Source organism: Laccaria bicolor, genomic scaffold, assembly GCF_000143565.1.
Source record: "Laccaria bicolor S238N-H82 LACBIscaffold_5 genomic scaffold, whole genome shotgun sequence".
Taxonomy (NCBI): Eukaryota; Fungi; Basidiomycota; class Agaricomycetes; order Agaricales; family Hydnangiaceae; genus Laccaria; species Laccaria bicolor.
In genome coordinates, this window is record NW_001889876.1 from 262,406 (window position 1) to 283,512 (window position 21,107).

At 44.2% G+C, this 21,107-nt stretch overlaps 3 protein-coding genes across 3 annotated transcripts; 1 reads left to right on the forward strand and 2 right to left on the reverse strand.

Annotated features, from left to right (window-relative positions):
* Positions 1–2,617: 2,617 nt before the first annotated feature.
* LACBIDRAFT_323939 (uncharacterized protein) lies at positions 2,618–7,891 on the forward strand (the record flags this gene model as incomplete). The annotated part of the gene is made up of 14 exons (XM_001877252.1): positions 2,618–2,875; positions 2,947–3,243; positions 3,295–3,310; positions 4,265–5,444; positions 5,496–5,582; positions 5,633–5,943; positions 5,993–6,178; positions 6,231–6,325; positions 6,383–6,496; positions 6,550–6,996; positions 7,049–7,264; positions 7,321–7,453; positions 7,511–7,791; positions 7,853–7,891. The coding sequence occupies 14 exons, from the start codon at positions 2,618–2,620 to the stop codon at positions 7,889–7,891; spliced, it is 3,660 nt and encodes a 1,219-aa protein (XP_001877287.1).
* Positions 7,892–8,192: 301 nt separating this feature from the next.
* Positions 8,193–9,237, reverse strand: LACBIDRAFT_323940 (uncharacterized protein; the record flags this gene model as incomplete). The annotated part of the gene is made up of 3 exons (XM_001877623.1): positions 8,193–8,525; positions 8,573–8,971; positions 9,022–9,237. 3 exons carry the CDS (start codon positions 9,235–9,237, stop codon positions 8,193–8,195), a joined length of 948 nt encoding a protein of 315 aa, XP_001877658.1.
* Positions 9,238–9,734: 497 nt separating this feature from the next.
* LACBIDRAFT_323941 (uncharacterized protein) lies at positions 9,735–16,278 on the reverse strand (the record flags this gene model as incomplete). Its single annotated transcript, XM_001877624.1, has 9 exons — positions 9,735–9,742; positions 9,922–10,086; positions 10,245–10,324; positions 10,607–10,786; positions 10,856–11,021; positions 11,512–13,890; positions 14,041–14,232; positions 14,296–15,931; positions 16,228–16,278. The coding sequence occupies 9 exons, from the start codon at positions 16,276–16,278 to the stop codon at positions 9,735–9,737; spliced, it is 4,857 nt and encodes a 1,618-aa protein (XP_001877659.1).
* Between the last annotated feature and the right edge of the window lie 4,829 nt (positions 16,279–21,107).

Below are 21,107 nucleotides of genomic sequence, written 5' to 3' on the forward strand. Positions count from 1 at the left end.
AAAAACTAATCATTTGGCAGTAGTAATATGTAAAGCAATTTAATCCTTCAAACCATATCCACATGGACCTAGAACCATGATTTGAGATAGGACAGTAGCTATCAATATGAAGGCATAGAATAGCCTTTCTTGATGTGAAAGACAATTTGTACATGATGTCAAAAGTAAATGCTGCAGCAATGGCAATATGTAAAATCATGTCAATCCTTTAACCTCATCCCCATAACCTATACAGAGTCAAGGATACTATAAACTATATGTCAACTACAAACTTTTCTAATGAAAAAGCGGACACTACAAACTTTTGTAGTCTGAAAAGCGGACACTACAAACTTTTCTAATGAAAAGGCACACACTACAAACTTTTGTAGTCTAAAAAAGCGGACACTATAAACTTTTCTAATGAAAAAGCGGACACTACAAAATCTTTTAATGTAACCCTAATTTTGTAGTCTAAGTCCAAGCTTTTGTAGTCTATCAGTAAACTTTGTAGCCTATGTCCAACTTTTTTGTAGTCTATCAGTAAACTTGGTAGTCTATATCTGACTCTTGTAGTCTGTCAGTGCTGATTGCTCTTTTAGGGAATGCACCTTCCTTTTTTGGTCAATTTTCCCACGATATGATATTTGTTGCCCTTTCATCTAGCTTTCTAAATGTGTTGGAATCATGTTATTTGGTTTTGTTTTCATGAAGAAAAATGCAAAAAACCAACAAAAAAAACGACGCTTTTGGAATTCCTTTAGCTCATACCTCCACAACAGGAGCACTTCAGAACATAATTCAACCAGATTCGGGAAGCTACAGTGCAGGGGTACAACTTTCGCTTTTTGACTATTTTTGGTAATTGGTCATGTGACCACCCTCCCAACAACCCATGTGATACATATCATCATTATTATATAGTTTTCGGTAATGAAAGTGCCAAAGGGCCTAATGAAATATCCTAATGAAAAATCTAAGAAATAGTAATGAAAGTGCCAGGGAGCCTAATGAGAAGTGATGAAATCGTCAAGGTGCTCAATGAAATATCCTAAAAGAAATGGTAATGAAAGGGCCAGATGCCCCAATGAAATCTCCCAATGAAAAATCTAATGAAATGGTCAAGGAGTGTAATGAAATATCCTAATGAAAGCGCCAAGAAGCATTCTAATGAAAATTCAATGAAATGGTAATGAAAGGGTCAAGGAGCTGAATGAAATATCCCAATGAAAATTCCAAGAAAATCTAATGAAAGTGCCAAGGAGCCTAATGAAATATCCTAATGAAAATTCTATGAAATGGTAATGAAAAAGCACAGGAGCCTAATGAAATATCCTAATGAAAATTCTAAGAAATGATAATGAAAAAGCGCAGGAGCCTAATGAAATATCCTAATGAGAATTCTAAGAAATGGTAATGAAAAAGCACAGGAGCCTAATGAAATATCCTAATGAAAATTCTAAGAAATGATAATGAAAAAGCACAGGAGCCTAATGAAATATCCTAATAAAAATTCTATGAAATGGTAATGAAAAAGCGAAGGAGCCTAATGAAATATCCTAATGAAAATTCTAAGAAATGGTAATGAAAAAGCGCAGTAGCCTAATGAAATATCCTAATGAAAAATCTAAATATCCTAATGAAAAATCTATGAAATGGTAATGAAAAAGCGAAGCAGCCTAATGAAATATCCTAATGAAAATTCTAAGAAATGATAATGAAAAAGCGCAGGAGCCTAATGAAATATCCTAATGAGAATTCTAAGAAATGGTAATGAAAAAGCGCAGGAGCCTAATGAAATATCCTAATGAGAATTCTAAGAAATGGTAATGAAAAAGCGAAGGAGCCTAATGAAATATCCTAATAAAAATTCTATGAAATGATAATGAAAAAGCGCAGGAGCCTAATGAAATATCCTAATGAGATTTCTAAGAAATGATAATGAAAAAGCGCAGGAGCCTAATGAAATATCCTAATGAAAATTCCTTTGAAATGGTAATGAAAAAGCGCAGGAGCCTAATGAAATATCCTAATAAAAATTCTATGAAATGGTAATGAAAAAGCGCAGGAGCCTAATGAAATATCCTAATGAAAAGTCTCAGAAATGATAATGAAAGGGCCAAAGAGCCTAATGAAATATCCCCATGATATCTCATTATCCTTGTCTATAACTTATGAAAGATTCCAGTGATAAATTGAATGAAATAGATGGGCAATCCTAATGAGATGCCTTTCATAAAACCTGTGGCATTATACACAATGGCTCTTGGACAGTTGTCATAGATTAATCATAAAAGTGGTAGCCACCAGTCCATATCAACCCGCTTTTCCTTTCCCTCCCTCTTCCATATCAATTGCGACAGAAAACCTCACTCAGCATCATGTTTCCTGTGCTTTCCCGACATTTCGAGATGAATGGGTATCATGCTCTTCCCCATTCCCAAGCACACGTCGTTTTGTTGGAGATACCTCGTAAAGTCCATGTTTCCGCTGCTTCCTAGGTTGCGACTAGATATTTTTTCATAGGAAATCTCAAGTGCTAAGGTACTTGTTACTTAAGTTCTCTGAAGTACTTCAAATATTCCCGAAGCCCTGCTGAAGTTAGTACATGGTAAGTACACTAACATCTTTCGAGGACATGGCTCACCAGACCTTGCAGCTGCCACGTAGCGCTTTCGCCCCCCTGCTTCCACCTTATCTTGCCTGCCCCCGGCCGCGCCCTCGGAATAGACTCACGGATGCTGAACGTGAACAGCGCCGCCGCAAGTTAGGGCTACCCTGTGCGCTCGACCAGTGGCTCCACAAGTCGCTTCCCGTAGCTTCCAATCCATCTAGCGAAGAATCTGAAGGCATAATAAGCACAGGGTTATGGTTTCAGGATCACGTTGAATGCACAGTGAGAGTTGTTAAAGAAGCAGTCAGTTCAATCTTCATTCTCTTCTTCTATCTAATTCACCATTTCCATAGGGGCTCGTTGAGGAACCGTTTCAAGACCCTCCTACCTACACCCTCTACATGAACATTCGCCTTCCTCCATCTTCAGGCTTTCTTATCTACTACTGGACAAGCCCCCACGTTATCCTCGATACCTACATAGGCGAGAATACTGACCTCGAGGCCCCTGACTGGGTCAATTTAATCAGCTCCCCCCGCGCATTCTGGCAGCCACGTTCACACATGATCGAGGTTGTTGCGGAGCTTTCGACCACACCAAATAATGAAAAACTGTCAGCGAAGATTCTAGCTTGGTCAACAGCAGTGTCGGTATGTATATCCTCTTCGTTGACGTGATCTTGATGTTAATTCTTTTCTTAGCGATCTTCGCGCTTGCGTACGCAGCCCTTCGCATTGTTGGCTTCGATTCCTCTCAATTGTTGATCACACAAGCCTCGCGCATATGAACTAGACTGTGCGGAATCACTCACCCACCGACTGAGGTTGTTGAATGTAGTAGGATCCTCCTCTTCCCGACGTCGTTCTATCACATAGTATAGTGTACCATATGGCATAGATAGTATCAAAATACTTTTTCTCCTCTCGAAAACCTACTGTATGGGACAAATGTTGTGTACTTAGATATTTTTTTTGGTCCAAACAAAGCAGTTGATAGAGCTGTGTAGTATTCTCAACATAGCACACTCAAATGACATCTGTTTGCCTTGAAAATGGATTCGTTCGACGCAGATTTTGATTCTGCATCTAGACGTACAAGGTATATAATATAATCTGTCAAAGTCTGAAAGAGCGAGTTGCAACAACCTTAAGTCTGCCAGTGCCTCGGAAGAAGGGGATTATCCTTCTCCCTTAACCCTCACCATTTTCTTCAATTTTTTTTTGCTCAATAATTTCGACCTTCAGCTTGCCAGCAAAACTGTTTTCATACAGAACGGTGCAGACTTAAATGTGTACAAGTAGGTGTAAAGCTCTTGAGGCTTTTTTTCTGAGGCTCGGATTTCTGTTGAAGAAATTCCCACATCTGCTCGAACACGCGTTCATCCCTCAGTGCCGTTCATGGTGTCTCTTGCTCTATATTCCGCTAATTGCATACTCTATCCTCCCCAATAATCATATTATATCATTGCCCTTCAACTATATTATGTCGCCCGTGCGCCATTCTAATATTTTGTGCAAGAGCCAAGACTCCTTGACTTCAAAATGGTACGTCCAGCTGGAAACCACATCTTTCAAGGTTGACTTATCTTAATCAAGCCACCAAAACGAGGAAAACGAAGGGATGTGCCTTGTGAATGCTCCCAATGTGGAGGAATATTGTATGTCTCACAAGAGGATCGCCGTGGACACCTGCAGCGCGACAAACTCGCAATGGCAGCAAGAAATCAATTGGAAGATGAACCAACCTCCCTATCTAACATTACACAGACAATGAATGAAGGTCCTTCTACACCACCCCAACCAGCCAGGTCTTTGCCTGCCACTCCTACTCGACCATTTTCCGTAGGACAACCCCCGGGAACCCCCATCAGTGCCCGTCGCACAGCTTCTCTCTGTGCTCAGGAAGAACGTGCACGAAATTTACAGATTGACATGCTTTCGGAGCTGAACGAAGTCCCGGAAGTGCTGATGGACGATGACTGGGAGGAGCCGCTGCTTGATGACGATGACGCAGCACAAGAGTCAACAGCCTCCATCACTCCTTTCTCGCGAGTCTCGGCGACATCCAATCTGTCTCCAGTCTCCAGCACACCAAACCCCATTAATTATACATCCGAGGGGCCCAGCAACTTAGCCGTCCCAATTGCAGATGGTGTTCCAGAACACAAGCATGCGGAGAATGACCCGGATCCATTCTTCAAACTGGGGGCCACTGATAATCCCCTTCCTGCCGCCCCTACCACTGTTCACCTGCATCACGGCATTTACCTTCTGTACGTGCTGGTGGCTTGGCTCCATCTCCAGTTCCATCTTCCCGTTCGAGCATGCTCCGCTCTCATCAGTGTGGTTGCGCTGATCATCCAGGCTTTTGGCCAGACGATAAACCCGCCACCCATCACAACTCTTCATCGAGTCATGAACCGGCTAGATGTGGAACCTACCTTTGACATTTTACCCACCTGCCCCAACTGTCTCGAAGTATACCCTGACATGGAGGACACCCCAACCATCTGTGCCAATTGCAGTTCATTTATTTTCAAGGCTGCTAATCCTCGCTTGGCTATGAATTCTCAGGCGCCAGTTTCAACCACACGTACACCTCTTCTGCGCTTTCCATACAAGAGTATACAATCCCAGCTAGCTAGTATCCTTTCACTTCCAGGAATTGAAGAGGAGCTCGATGGCTGGCGCAAACGTCAACGCACGCCGGGAAAGTATTTCGATGTGTTTGATGGTGATATCCCCAAGAACATCAAGGCTCATGACGGCACTCGTTTCTTTCGCAACGACCATGGGGATTTAAATGGTCCCGAAGGAGAGCTTCGAATTGCACTCACGCTTGGTGTGGACTGGTATGTGATACGGTTATCTATTCTTTTTTATTCTCACATCTTGCACTGCAGGTTTTCTTATCTTCGAAGTCAAATTGCGCCTTCGCATACGTCAGGTCCCATTTCTTTCAACATTGCTAATCTCCGTGATCATTTGCGGTAGGTTAAGCACAATGTAAAGATTTTTTTCAGTATTGAAGAGTAACTAGGTATCGCACGGCAAACTTGCTCCTCGGTGGCATAATGCCTGGACCAAAGGAAGGTAACCCTGATCAATGCCAACGGTTTCTGCGTATCATCGTCAATGAGCTCCTCTGCTTGTGGCGTCATGGTGTCCGTCTACCAACACCATCTTGTCCCGAGGGACGTTTGATACGCGTTATACTTATCTGGATTTGTTGTGATAAGCCTGCAGCTCATAAAATGGGTGGATTTGGTTCACACTCACATACAATGTTTTGCACTCGATGCTGGATCAAACAGGCTGACAAGGCTTCCTCTGCATCATTTCAAAAGAATGGTATGTATTTTTTTGTGTGTGGCTTCAGTTATTAATTTTGATTATCAAGGGTTTCGAACGCGCACTGATGCCGAGCACCGCAAGGCTGGTGAAAAGTATGCCCACCTCAAATCTGCAAGTGCTCGTGAAGATTTCGTTAAGCAATATGCTGCACGATGGTCCGAGTTCGCACGCCTGCCTTATTTTGATCTTGTGCGTATGATTGTTATTGATCCTATGCATAACCTCCTACTTGGTTAGTTGATTGGTGAAATTTATCTACCTTTCATGTGCTGATGTTCGCACAGGTCTCGTCAAAACCCACTTCTACCATATCTGGGTCCAAGGCAAAATTTTACGCAAAACTAAAGAACTTCGGGCTCTACATAACATTCTAAGTAATGTACGTTTTTCGGTCTAGGCGAGCGTGAAGTGATTACCGATGTTTACGTTCTTTTAGTTCAGCATGCCGGCTTACCTTGGACGGCTACAATCGCTTGTCGGAATCCCCACTGGTGGATCACTGACTGCTGACCAGTGGCTTTTGATGGCTGTAGTAGTTGGGCCTATTGCGGTCTGTGCATTCTTCGAAAAGATAGTTGTTCAATGCTGACTCATGTTCCACAGATTCCTCAAATATGGCATGACTACATGCCTGACCCAGTAGCTGCGAGAAGGCAACGTGACACAGCAAATAAAGCACACATCGACAAGAAGGTACGCGCTGCCGAGACAAGGAAACAGAAAGCTGCAGCAAAGAAGTCTATGACTGAACAGAGGCAAGCACAGGACAACACACGAAATTCACAACCAGAGCAAACATTGTCTACAACCCTAGATAATACAAGTACTACAAATCATGCGGCCATGAAGCGTTCACGCCGACCTCCTGATGAAGATGTTGACTCTCAGGATGAAGACGAAGACCTTCCATCATGTCTTCACCCTGACGATCCTGCTAACTTTCTCAAGCTAGGTCAAGCCCTTCGCCTCTTCCTGGCACGAGAAATAAGTGATGCCCAGATTGACGTGGCTGATGGGCTATTGCGAGAGTACTGCCAGGAGCTTGTCGTGGTGAGTTTCTCAACACCTTAGCTCACCTATCAACAATTCATGGTGCTTTTAGCTCTACGGACCAGATGTAATCAAGCCTAATCATCATTATGCAACCCACACCTCTGAATGTCTTCGCGACTTTGGCCCAATGCATGGATTTTGGACGTTTTTATTCGAACGTCTAAACAAAGTCCTAAAAAGCTACAAGACCAACAATCATGGTGGCGGGGAACTTGAAACAACATTCTTTCGAGAGTTTCATCGTACTGTGGCCACGTCACATATGGTATGCATCAGAATTCCTAGGTTATTACTGTATTACTACCATCAGTATTATTTTAGGTTGCTCAAGCTGCACGTAGCGATCAACCAGAATACTTTCAAGCAGCAGTTCAGCACATGTTTGATGCAACAGCGGATGATCGAGGTACCGTCCAGGCCCTTGCTCGTGATCTTGAGGAACATCACAAGGATGGTAAGTGTCTGCTGCACCTCCAAGCCATGGTCTACTACCTATGCACTTGTTTTTCAGATGGCGTAATTTTCTCGCTAAGTCCTCGCTTCGAGAGGAGAGAGATGGACAGCGGTCTTTATGCCGCCGTTTTAAGACATGTTTCCATTCTTTTTCCGCATCTCAAGCTACGGTCGTTGATCGTGACCAACCCTACCTCCGACTCAATACCCTTGATGAAAGAAGCATTCTTCTTTGACTATGCTGTTGTGAATCAATGTCGCTACTTGGCCTCCAAGCGTGCGAGGAACTCGATGAACTCCTTGGTCAAAGTTTTCATTTCAGAAGCAGGGGAAACCTGGGTTGGCGAGCTGATGGATTTGATCCACGTCAATCAGGGCCCTGATCTGACATTTACTCTAGGACATTTTCGTTGGTTTCGTCCACTTCGAATGGATTTGAGTCAAACAATTTGGAGTTCCTAGTGCGTATTTTCTTCCATGTCATTGAAAGCGACTACTGATGATGGTATAAGTGCTTCTTTTGGAGTAAGGCTGTGGCACAATGGCCAATATTTGACCAATAGTGAGCCAGGACCACCAAGCCTCTTTCCGCTGCAATTTCTCAAGAACCACATTGCTTCGCATGATGTTGAAATTAACGACATTTCCGCAATTGCCACCTTAGGAGTTTGGGTAAGTTCACCAACATTTGTTTTACGCCAATGTCACTAAAGCATTGCATAGAATTAATGAATAGTAGACTATACCTCTCCTACATTTGTATCGTCGATGTTGATCTGGCTTGGTTCACTGTCCCATTCTCTCCATTCCTTCAGCGCAGCCAAGTCTTCCTGATCAAGCTCGCTATCCTCAATTTTGATATCTTTGAGCTTGACGCCCTTTGGCTCTGGAGCTACAATAATATTTTGGTTGCCAGATGCAACTATCCAGCCTTCATCCAACATGGAGCGAGGCACACGACACTTAGGCTTGTCGACATCTGTGTTCTCTTGGAAGCCGTGGAACCGACCATGTGTTGAGGTTTCGCCAGCATCCCATGCAATCTTGTCCAGTGCATAGTATAGTCGGCTGACCTGTTATGTTTTAGTTCATTCAAGACAAAGAAGATGCGTAGTCAGACCTTCTCATCCCTCCATTGGAGCCGGGGAACCTCAAGCATGGTCTTTCTGCAACCACCATATCGACCCGCCTTTTGAGCCCATGTTTCCTTTGACACCAAACCAGGGCCATCATCTTTGGAGGACATATAGTCGAAGGCCACAAAATCACTAATTCCTGAGATGGCATGCTCTTTCTCAAACTCGGAAACATGGCCCATTCGGCGGGCAAGCTTGGTTTTCTTCTGACCACGGTGGCGGCTGTCCTCAACTTTTTTCTTTCCCTTTCCCTTAGCTGCGGGATCAACGGTCTGCTGATATTTTCCACAAAGATAGGTAAAGTGCCCCTTGACAGCGTTGAAAATAGCTTCGTATGGGGGCTCCAGGCTTGCAGCGGGGATGAGGCTTACAGCGCCCGGTGCCTGTTAACTTCGGTAAGACCATGTTTTTCATTCAGTTCGACATTGCTTACTTTTGAATTTGCTACAAGGGTTGAGACAACAGTGTCGATAAATTTCGCATTCTCGGCATCCTCTGCATCTGTGGTTTCTTTGAGCCAGTAAGGATTCCACAGCTTATGACCCTCGGCTGACATCTGTACAGGCAAACCAGGTTCGAGAGGTGCAGGAAGTTCCAGTGCCATCTTTCCATTAACCCGCGTATGAGTCACACCCAAGAGCGCACGCATTGTGGTTTGAACTGCATTCTATTGGGAATCAATTAACATAGAATGGAATAGGCAAGTAACCCTCACCTCAAGTGGGCTATCACGTTGCTTATAGTGTTTGAAAGTCCGGTTCGGTCCGGTTTTTTGATGCCCAGGGGTGTTAACCGTAACCGTAACCGGTCTGCATTTTCCCCAGAAGTCAAAAGACCAGACCGGACCGCAAAAAGACCGCAGACCGCGGTTTTTTGCGGTCTATAGACCGGTTTCGGTCTGCATCGGTTTTAACTGGTTTATGACCGGTCTTTAGGCCAATATTTTAAAATTATGAATCGGTAAATCTATTAACATTTTTAATAGCTTCAAAACGAGCCCAAGAACGTTAAATTCCGTTAGGAATTGGTGCTTCTATAAAATAAGTCTGGTACATCTATTATTCCCCAAAGTAATTTACATTTTAATTCATATCTCTCTCGTTTTTTTACCAAATCGTACGTTCTTGGGTGCGTTTTAAAGGGTATTTAAGGGGCTACAAAAGACCGGTCCAAACCGGTTAAAACCGGTTCACGTTAACCGGTCTTTTTGCGGTCTTTACATTTCAAAAATAAAAGACCGTAACCGCAGGTCCGGTCTTTTGCGGTCTTGGTCCGGTCTGGTTACGGTCTTTTCCCAGTCACGAGACCGGACTTCCAAACACTAGTTGCTTACGAGGTTTCTTTGCAGTTTTAGTCCCTGTACTTCCAGCCCCGCTCAAGATGGGGGACGCAACCTTGTTTTCAAGCTCAGAAATCTTGTTCACGAGCAACAGGTAATCGGCTGCATGCTTGGCAGCAAGTTCAGCAAGTTGAGTCTCTGCCTTCTCGGCTCTCTCTCCTAATGAAAGCAACATCTGGCTAGTGTTTGAAAGTTAGGTTAGTTAACCGGAAAATAACCGGAAAATAACCGGACCTAACCGCAACACTAACCTAACCGCGGTTAGGGTTAGTTGATTTTCGAAAATGGAATAACCGGTTATTTTGCGGTTAACTAACCGTTAAATAACCGGTTATAACCAGCCCTATTATACACCTTCAAAACGCACTTGAGAACGTCGAAAACACTTAAAATTTGACTAAGTTACAGTCAAATCTCTAAAATATCACTCAAATGTGTAGACTTTCAAGGATAATTGCATAAATATGTCAATTCTTCACCGATTTTAGCGTTCTTGGGCTCGTTTTAAAGCTAGAATATGCAGAAATAATATCTATCAAAATACATATGAGCATATTTGCCTTGTTATAACCGATTCTTTATTTTTCGGTCCTAACCGGTTAGTAACTGCAAATAACCGACCGTAACCGGTTAGTTGCGGTCCGGTTAGGTTATTTTAGGTTTCGGGACAAAGGCTAACCGGTCTCGGTCTCGGTTAGAGCCCCTGGGCACCCAATAACCGGACCTAACTGGACTTTCAAACACTACATCTGGCTCAGGTCTGCTGACTGCCCGGATGTGTTCGAGATCATCATTCCACAAGGCCTCAAGGATCCAAAACCACCGTTCGGGTTTCCAGGACCATGAGGGTGCCCAGTGCCTTCACTATCAAGACGTGTTCGTTTGAATGCCTGTGTGTATGATCCCGCCAATCCATGTTCTTGCTGACTGGGAGAATAGTACATAGTCGGGGACATTCCCATCATCCCATGCTGGTTTCTGTTGGTGGGAAAGGGGGTGAGTGGTGGCATTCCATGCATATGATGATTCTCGTGGACTGATGGAGCACGAACAGGCGTCGACATCCCAAATGGCCCATTTGGTGTTAGGTTTGGCTGCTCGGTGTCAAAGGCTAGGTTCATGGAGGATATTGTCGAGGATACTAGGAGGTCTTTACTAGCAGTACCGGGGCTTTTTTCTCCCTTTTTTTCGATCACTTTGGGAGTGCATGATATTTCGATCAATTGAATAGATATGAAAAGATGACATTTTTCGTGAAAACCAAGTCCGGAAACATGAAAGGTTATCCAAGGGAATTGGATGTCACCCACATTGTTCTATGAGGTATACATGTTAAAAGATCGGACTTTTCGCCCAGGGAAAGTTTGAAAAATGGTGTAAAGTCCAAAAAAAATAAGTAGTGAAAGTCTGTTGTAGTCTTTCTCCAAAAGTCTGATATTTATTTATGTTTCTCGTCAAATACAATTCGGTGCAAAACACAGTGATTGATAACCTGTCGCTTTGCTGGGGAACTCCCATACATCAGTACTGATATAGGTACTTGGCCGTCCACTGTGCGGATGTGGACTCTACTAGGGTACTGACCCAATCTACTGTCAAATCCAAAGGCTTTCTCGTGCGAGGAGAGCATGCGCCAAGCTTCGTTGTGTAAATGTTCCGGCAAAGAGCCCACATCCACTAAGTCTTTCATTTGGCTGGAAGGATAGACCGTAGGGTCCGGCATGGCAGCTGTCTTGGGACCGTATTCCTCTGCTTCAACCTGATCTTCCTCACTCGTAGCAGCAATAATGGCTGCAAGTGCTTCCGCTTTCTTTGACATTTCGTGCCATTGATCTGTATCATGCGGGGTATCAAAGTATTTTGCAGGATTTGAAATAGTCGCTAGTACCTCGCCTTTCCGTATGAAATGGGGTTGTGAAGATGGGTTGGCCACTGGAATATAAGGATCTTTAGATGAGATAAGCATGTTCGGGACCAATAGGACATTGTCGTTCCCACACGAAAGCATGTTCTTTTCTACGAACCAATCTCTTTCCTCCTTGAAATGGCCTATGACTTGCACCCAGCAGGATTCGTGTGGACGTATGTGATAGTCTTGAGCGGCTTTGATCAAGTGAGCGTCCTCCTTCGCTTGACGCTTCTTTCGTTGACACTTCGCCTTAGCTTGTTTATGCATCTTGGCTTTCACGAAAGAAGAGATGTGGTGTGCACTTTTCCGAAGCCACTCGAAATCGTTCGTTCTATTCACGCCCACCGCCGGTACTGTGTATGGAGAGCCCCTGAAGTTGAGGAATGAACCTTCCATGACTGATCTGGATACTTGGATTTCATAGGTCAGGTGGAAATCCTCCCCTAACAAAATTGGAACCGTCATATTGGGGACCACGTATGCTTCCGCCTCCGTTTCGATGGTCATTCCGTCCGTCGCCTGCATGAAAACTGGGATCCGGACAAAGCCCTTAATGTGAGTGCCTGTTTCCATTAACTGAAATATTTGCATTTGATAACCCTGTTGAAGAGGTGGGCGATCCTTCAAAGACAGATAGAACTCTTCTGAGATCAACGTAATGTCTGCACAAGAATCCAACTGAAGGTCAATTTCCTTATTGTGTGTAGCTGCTAATCGTCCTCTGGTAGACAAGACTGAAACACCGACTGCTGAAGCGCCTGGTTTAGTGATCCTTGCTTTAGGCAAGCGCACTCTAGCCAGAGGGGCAGGTGGGCCTGGAATGTTGAGAAAGGGTAGAGTGAAAGTCTTGTCCGGATTTGGTGTGTCCTCTTGTTGCTGATTGTCATCGTTCAGTCCGTGCATGTTGTACGCAGCATTTGAATTCTCGAAAGAGAAAGAGTCGCATAAAATGGGTGGAGGTTCAGCGCTCTTGGAGTCATCAACTACCTCCAGAATATGTTGAGGGTCAACTGACTTGGGCTTGGAACGAGCAGTCGCATTATCTTTGTCCTCTACTTCAACAACGGACGGTGGTCGTGAAGGTCGGCTAGCAGCTGGTGGGGTATCTAACGATTCTGAAACGTGTTCCAGGATGTGAGTACCATTGTCCAGCTTCTGTTTCGACTTTGCTAACTCCATGTCTACGTCCAAAGTCTCTTCCACTGACGCTCTCCTTCGTTCGTAGGTCTTATGTCCGTGAGAGTGGTAGTTCAATTGTCGAACCAGTGACATCACAGCTGCCTGGTCAAAATCCTGATCTTCTGTGAAGGGGCTTGATTCCTGGAGCTTGAGTAGCTGTTCTGCGACTCTGTTGTTGAGGAGGATCGCATATGCGGCACAGTATTTCTCTTCAAGTTCTGGTTCGTCTTCTGATTGTCCTCCCGTGAAGTGGGCTGAACGATTCCTTGTTTCTAGATACACATTCCAATCTGGGCACTCTTTGTCCCAGTGGTTCGGACTACCGCAAACCTTGCACGGGGATGGAGGTAGCCAACCCATCTTAGTGCTCACATGGTCATTCCTTTTGAATGGGTAACCCCCTTGTGGCGGAGGGCGCTGTTTCTTCAGGAGAACCTGGTAGACTTCCTTCAAGATCCCATCATCAATAGGGGAGGGAATGGAGGATGATTTAGGGGGGTCTTCCGAGGTGTTAGCTTTCAACTCTGTTACGTTCACTCGCTTGTTAAATCTAGCGGGACTAGGGGAAGAGCGATCCGAGGGCCAGGAGATGCCTAAGCGTCGCAGCATGTATGCTAGGTTATCTGCAGTAACAATTTGCGAATTCTCCATCTTGGTAGCATGTACGAGTGCTTGCGAATGCTCTGTCACTTTGGAGAATAACATACTTGACGATCGAATACTGTCTATATTGATTACAGGTCCCCATGATATTGGAGCCCTTTGCATTACTAGGAACACTTCTAAGGGGCCCCCCATGTCTCCGTTTACGAGCATCCATGTGTACATGATATGCCAAATGATGAACTTTCCTGAATCTTCATTCTCGTGCCCCGCTTGTCAGAAAGATTGGTTTTCATATGCGGCGTTCATTTTCATCTGCCAAATATGTCCTAGGTAACCTTCCTTGAGGCCTCTCATATAAGCGACATAATGCGATCTCATGTACTCTTGTTGTTCGGCCGAGCACATGGCGAACCACATACGAACTGTGGAGTCTTCCTTTAAGTTCATCCATAACCAGTATCCTAGAGCTTGTGGTAGGTAACCCTTCATAGCTGCTAACTGTTGAATCTTCCAGAAATAATTGATCGCTGTAGTGTGATTGCCGTCCCAGGTGGGTAACTGATCCAACTTGATGTCCGTCCTCACTGTCGGAATGAAATCCCCGTATGGAGCTGGGGGACGATTTTCGTTACCATTCAATCATGTAGATGTATGACTCTTAGTTCTGGAAGAACTTGAGGATGACGAAGGGGGGCTGGGTGGTCCACCTCCTCTACCTCCTCTGAATCCTGTTCGATGATGGGATACTTGGCGGTCGTCCTTCCTTGAGGTGTTGTTGTTCCCCTGGTTTTTAGGAGGGTCGTCATCATCATCTGGCGGATCTGAGTCATCTCCTCCAGGGAAACCCTGTTGCCCGCAGTTAGAGCTGCAATCGTGTGTAGGATTTGTATCTTCCTGGTTTTGATTCACTCTTTCGGATTGTTGGACGTTGGCTGCGTTCCCTGTCACTACACGTGAAGTATTGACTTGTGTCGTTGCTTGTAAATTTTCACCCTGTGCTGTAAGAGTTCCCTCTCGACCCTGGGAGAACATGGAGTGAAAGGATTGCGTCTGTCCTGAGTTTGGATTCCAAGGGGTTGAGGTAACGGGCTGGGTCGAAGGACCAGAAGGGGTGGCATTCGCATTCAAAGGATAATTAAACCCAGAGAACTGTATGCCATCCAGAGAAAAAACTGGGATTTCGTCCGTTCCGTAGAGAAAATTGTCTGCTGAAACTGAACAGTTGGGCCCAGATTGGGGGAAAGGCCCAGGGTTGTTTCCATCCTCTTGTAAGAAAAGTCCCTTGGATGGTTTGAATGGCGTCCCGCTGCTCATTAGAGCTGAGGACTGAGAAGGTTCTAAAATGTTAGCTTGGGAAGCGAATTGGACTCCTTTCGATCCTTTCCAGGGTGTAGAAGATTGTTTCTTCTGGACGGTAGCCATCGTCGACTGTTCGACTCTATCAGGTAACGTGAACGTGGATGCGGCTTTATAACTTGTCCTGGCTGAAATATCCGAAATAGGGGACGAGGATTTCTGAGTAGGGGTCGCTAGCCATGGAGGGATAGGGATAATTGCCTCCCATTTCTCTTTTGTCTCCATTAGCCGCTGATGAGTGTTACGTGGAAGTTTGTTGACATGACAAGGGATAGTGCCATGAATATGACGCAATTTGTCATCGATGTCAGGCAGACTGGCAATGTACCTGTGAATGTCTGGATTTGTGGAGACGGGTGAAGGTGGTACGGGTATGTTTTGATATTCCTGTTGGTATTTGAACATGAACTTTTGGGCTGCACTTAGTCGACTAGTTAAGCAGAGCCAGGCTGCGTGTAATTGACTTGTAGTCTCCGCACCTCCTAAGACTTTCAGCAGAGTGTCTTCTGGATCAACTTGGAAGAATTTGTCCCGTTCTTCTATGAGACCCGCCATATGTTGAATGAACACTTGTAGCTCATTCACGGTCAGGCAGATCTGCTCGAGCAAAGGCTTGTGTACCATATAACGTTCCGTAGATGTATCCTTCCCTCTGTCTACAACTTCGTCCCGAGCTAACGAGGGTTTAGTAGCGTAAAATACTACTTGAGATTGAGTGGATTTCGAGGACTCTCCCTCGCTACAATATTCCAGCCACAAACTATACACAGGAGAAAGAGAGTAACCATTCTCCATTCCTTGACGCATGGGTAGAGAAGGGCGAGGCGTACTCTCAGTTTCCTGAGAATTGGTGGTGATATCGATCTCGAACGCGGTGTCTGCTGCAAGAGATGAGTCGAGTTGATGGGATGATGAGAGCGTTGGATAAGACTCCAGGGGTGGGGCGATGAATTTCTGAAATGTTCACGGCAGGAAGAGAACTTAAGCTATCGAATTGGGTCTCCTTCCGACTTCTTCTCTTTCCTTCCGTTTTAGAAAAGTTTTCCGACGGATCTTCCTTAGGCGTGGTTAACGAGCCTTCCACGTTTACAGGACTCATAGCGACCATGGCCGAGGAAACGGTTTGGGAGATGGGCTTGTGTAATCCGGGGGGGGCTTGCTTCCATCAACTATGTTTAGTCGATGTGTGAGGCCTGTAGATGAGGCTGACGATCGAGACGAGGTGCCTCGAGGCTGTTTGCCAAACATACTGGAATCCGCGAAAGAATGAAATTCGTTGGATTCCTCATGTTGAACCACATCGTAGTGGGTGTCAGGGGAAGAGTGTGACGTGGTAGGGGAATATAAAGGGGATTCGTTTTTTAGTACTGAAAAATAGTTAGGAGAAACTATACTCGCCAGTTTGGTCAACGAGATCCCACAGTGTCCACCTTTGTGAGGGTTGAACTGTGTCAATCGTCGTGCAACCTGAAAGTCTGACGAGCAATGGTGTGATGACCCACACGCGTAGAGCTGTTGGTCTAGGATACGTATCGAAGTCGACGTCAACCGTGGACTCGGTACTATCCATCCTCGTCAAGTCAACCTTTCAGAGGAGGCCGTAAGCTCTACACACACACTAATCACCTAGATCAGAGTTTTGAGGTCCGTTAGTACAGTAGCTCGGAACATGATAGTAGGTAGATGATGGTGGATAAAAGGTGGATATTCAACTAGAAGCTACGTGGCAAGTATATACAGCGTGAGAACTAATGACTAAGAGGATAGAGTTCAAAGAATGAGGTGTAAGGGGAAAGCACTGAGTAGGTCTGCGATGGAGGTGAAGGAGTAGGCGAGTGAAGATCCATAGTACCTTACACCCTGCCTCTCACATTCTCCATATCTGACCTCCAGCATTGTTCCCAACTCGTTACCTTTGCCACAACCCACCTTTGCCACAACCCACCTTTGCCACAACCCACCTTTGCCACAACCCACCTCTGCACTGATCCTCACAGGGTCTATTTTACTTTATTTGTTTTTCAAAGTTGCCCAGATCAGGAATAGCACCAACAATAGCACCACTTACCCAGTCAGCTTCATGCTGGGGAAGCCTTTCTGCCCTTTTCAATACCATTAATAAAAGGGTGACAAATACGGGTATATTGAGTTGGCCTTCTGGAAATATTACATTTGGATGTTCTGACTTGGGTGTTTGAGGAGGCTGCCACCACTACAGCTTTCTTGTCCCCAGAAGACAGTCAAAAGATTGAAAGAGGGGTACTTTGGTTGCCATACAGCAAAACATTACAGCAGTGTTGGAAAAGCAATGAGTTGGCTTCTAAAATCAGCTCACTTTTCCTGACCCATACAATGAAGAGGGGTTATGTACATATAGAAAAGGGTTATGTACATGAAGGTTTTGCATTTTTGATGATGTTATCCTTCTCCAAAATGTGCATATTATATAGTGTTTTGGAAGTCTGGTCACAGGACTGGAAAAAGACTGTGACCAGACCAGACCTGTTATAGTACAATACCTATTCTACTTAAGTAGTTACCCTCTAGTTAACAAGTCTGTAGTATAAAAGAAAGCAAAGCGTGTTGGACATGATGCTGAAGTTTATATTTGTTTTTTAACTGAAGGATATTTGTTTGCATAGCTAAACCTCCAAGTCCAAACAAACATACTCCAAACAAATAGCTCAGAGACTCACCTCGAATCTAAATGACCCTTCACCTCCCGTTCTGACATTATCGTAGCACATATCAGAAAGGAATATAGACACAATCTGAGTCATGACAATGTGATCTGGTTGAAGACATGTGAACACGTGAGTCATTGGAACATGAGTCATCAGAAAAAGGACAGAACCTTGAAGAAGGTTCTAGTAGTAATGGAAGAGTATATAATTTGTAGGAATACATGATATACTTCTCCGACTTCCACAATCTATAAATTTTTAAACTTCACAACTTATGTGTGTTTGAACCTCTGAGAAATATTTGTACAGATTGTATAAATACTTCTCATCTTCTTTGCTTAATAGAATAGCTTCTAATCGAATAAGCTATTCTATTAAGTGAAAGGTATTCAAACATTTTCAGGAGCCCTGAACATTAATTGAATAAAGGATCATTCACGTGTTAAACTGCAAAGTTACCAATCGATTCCAATAACTCATTCTTATTACTTACACAATGCTTTTCATATGTGAACTTCAACAGGACTGTGACCAATTCAAGACTGCAAATTATCAGGACCGACAAAGACCATAACCGTGGTTTGGTCTACAGTCCTCTATGGATTCCAATATGTCAAGACCATGCAAAAACCAGATTAACAGGTCAAAAGACTGGTCTTTCGAGCTTTGAGTCTTGAGGCCAAACTTAGAATATATTTACCTCTTATATTTTTGATGAGAACCAATCAAGAACCAATGCAAATGTGTTCATCAACAAATCGACAAACAAACAAACAATTTCCCTCTCAACCACCAGCACACCACCATCACTGCAACTCCAATTCGTCACCATTGCCACCACCAATCACCACCTCCTGCAATCATCATTCAACCACCACCAAGCACCCCAACAACAACAACAACAACTTGGCAATGTCACGTCACCAGCCCAACAGATGAACAACAATGAGGGATGGCAATTGGATGGCGACGACCTGGCACAACGACAGATAGTGATGACCTGGTACAATGACAGATGGCAATGACATGGCATGACTAGTGTTTGGAAGTTAGGTTAGTTAACTGGAAAATAACCAAAACTGGACTGGACCTAACCACAAAATTAACCTAAAACTGCAGTTAGGGTTAGTCCATTTCAAAAAGAAGATAACCGGTTATTTTGCGGTTAACTAACCATTAAAAAACTGGTTATAACCGGTTGTAACCGGACCTGATATACCCCTTCAAAACGCACCTAAGAACATGAAAAACACTCAAAATTTGACTGAGTTATTGTCAAATATCGAAAATATTGGCATAGACTTTCAAGAATATTTTTATAAATATGTCAATTCCTCATCAAATTAAGTGTTCTTGGGTTCGTTTTAAAGCTAATATATACCACAATAACATTGACTGAGACATATATGGATGGTTTTACCCAAATTTAAACAAGTCTTTATTTTTTCGGTCCTAACTGGTTAATAACTGCAACTAACTAACTGGTTTTGGTCAGTTATTTTTGGTCCAGTTAGGTTATTGTGGGTTTGGGAATGAAGGCTAACCAGTCTCAGTCTCGGTTAGAGTCCCTGGGCACCCAATAACCTAGCCTAACTGGACTTTCAAACACTAGGCGCAATGATGGATGGCAACGACCTGGGTCAATGGACATGCCACATCGTCCAGACAGCGATAACGCATGTCATTGTCGCTGTTCATGTTAGTTGAGGTGAGTAGCTTACCTCCCCTCCCCCTCTTCTTTTCTTACATGAGAAGCAGCAGCCATGTCAAAAATGGAGATGTGGCAACCCACAACTGACAAATGACAACACATAGACGAAAAACGATGATACATGGATGAACAACAACAACATATGAACAGATGATGACCTGGCACATCAACGGATGTGCCACATTGTCCAGACTGTGACGACCCATGTTGTCATCACTGTCTGCATCGATCCAGGTGAGCAATAGGACTCCCCTCTGCCTCTCCTGTTTTGACATGAGAACCAGAGGCCACATCACTGTCAGTGGCATGGTAACAAATAACTGATGAATGACAATGACTACACAAATGAACCATGACAACAATGATACGTGGACGAATGATGACCAATGGCATATATTGACGATGACATAGCCGACAAACGACAAGGACTACACATATGAACAATGACATAGCCGACAAATGACAATGACTACACATATGAACAATGACGACAACAATAGTGCTTGAAAGTCCAGTCCAGTCCAGTTTTTTGGCCCAAAATGAAAAGACCAAGACCTAGACTGGTCCACACAATTTCTAAAACCTCAAAAGATTGGACCAGGACCGGAAAAGACCAAGACTGCGGTCTTTTTCAGTCTTTGGACCAGTCTTGGTCCAAACTGGTTACAACCGGTTCAAGACCGGTTTTTCAACTAAATATGCAATAATATTTGCAATTGTGAGTCGGTACGTTTATTGAGATTCTTCGTAGCCTCTAAACGAGTGCAAGAACGTTAAATTCCGTTGAGAATTGATGTATCTACAAAAATACTAAGGTACATCTACTATTTTCACGAAATATTTTACTATTTTATATGTATCTTTGTCAGTTTTTGGCCTAAAAATATGATCTTAGGTGCGTTTTGAAGGGTTATTATGTAGGTACAAAAGACTGGTCTTTTTGCAGTCTTGTAATCTCAAATCTGCAAGACCAAGACTGCAGGTCTGGTCTTTTGCAGTCTTGGTCCAGTCTAGTGTTGCCGCGGCTCCGGCTCAGAGCCAGCTCAAGTCAGGAGCCGAGCCGAGTTTAGCCGAAGCCCAGCCAGAACCGCCAAGTGATGGCTCCCACAGCTCGGCTAGTTCCAGCTCCGGCTAAGAAGCCAGCTGGAGCTGACTAAGCCAGTCATAAATTGTGAGTGTTCAAGTTCGTTCGTTCAGTCATCTCAAGCCTCAAAGTCTTGCAATAAGATCAAGAATATGTCCAAAATTTGTGGGCGTTGGAGGAGCGCCTCAAGCTCGACGAAGACCCTTTTCTCACCAATTGTGCTTTTTACTCTGCCTCGGTAACCTCTAAAATTCCCGTGGGTGACCATCACATGTCTTCCTACCAGGTGACTATTGGAGTCCCCCTTCATGACACGCTTTTGCGCATCTGTGAAGGAAGCTTTCAAGTCCGAGGACCCCGTTCCAAAGATGAAGGGGGAGGTGAAGAACTGAACAATCCCAGGGGATGCCTCTATCTACAAGATGACGGAATGTTAGAAGAGCCAGATATTCACCTCAGTACCGGTCCTGTCATCAAAGACGCACACGCAGTCATCATTTTGATTCACTACCCAACCTGTAACACCTTCGTGGTCTCCCGAAAGAATGCGGACTTCATCCCCTACTTTGAGATCTTTTCGAAGCGACGAAAAAGGTAAGGTAGTTGTTACATCCTTCATTGTCAAAAAGACGACGGCTTCGCCTTCCGTTA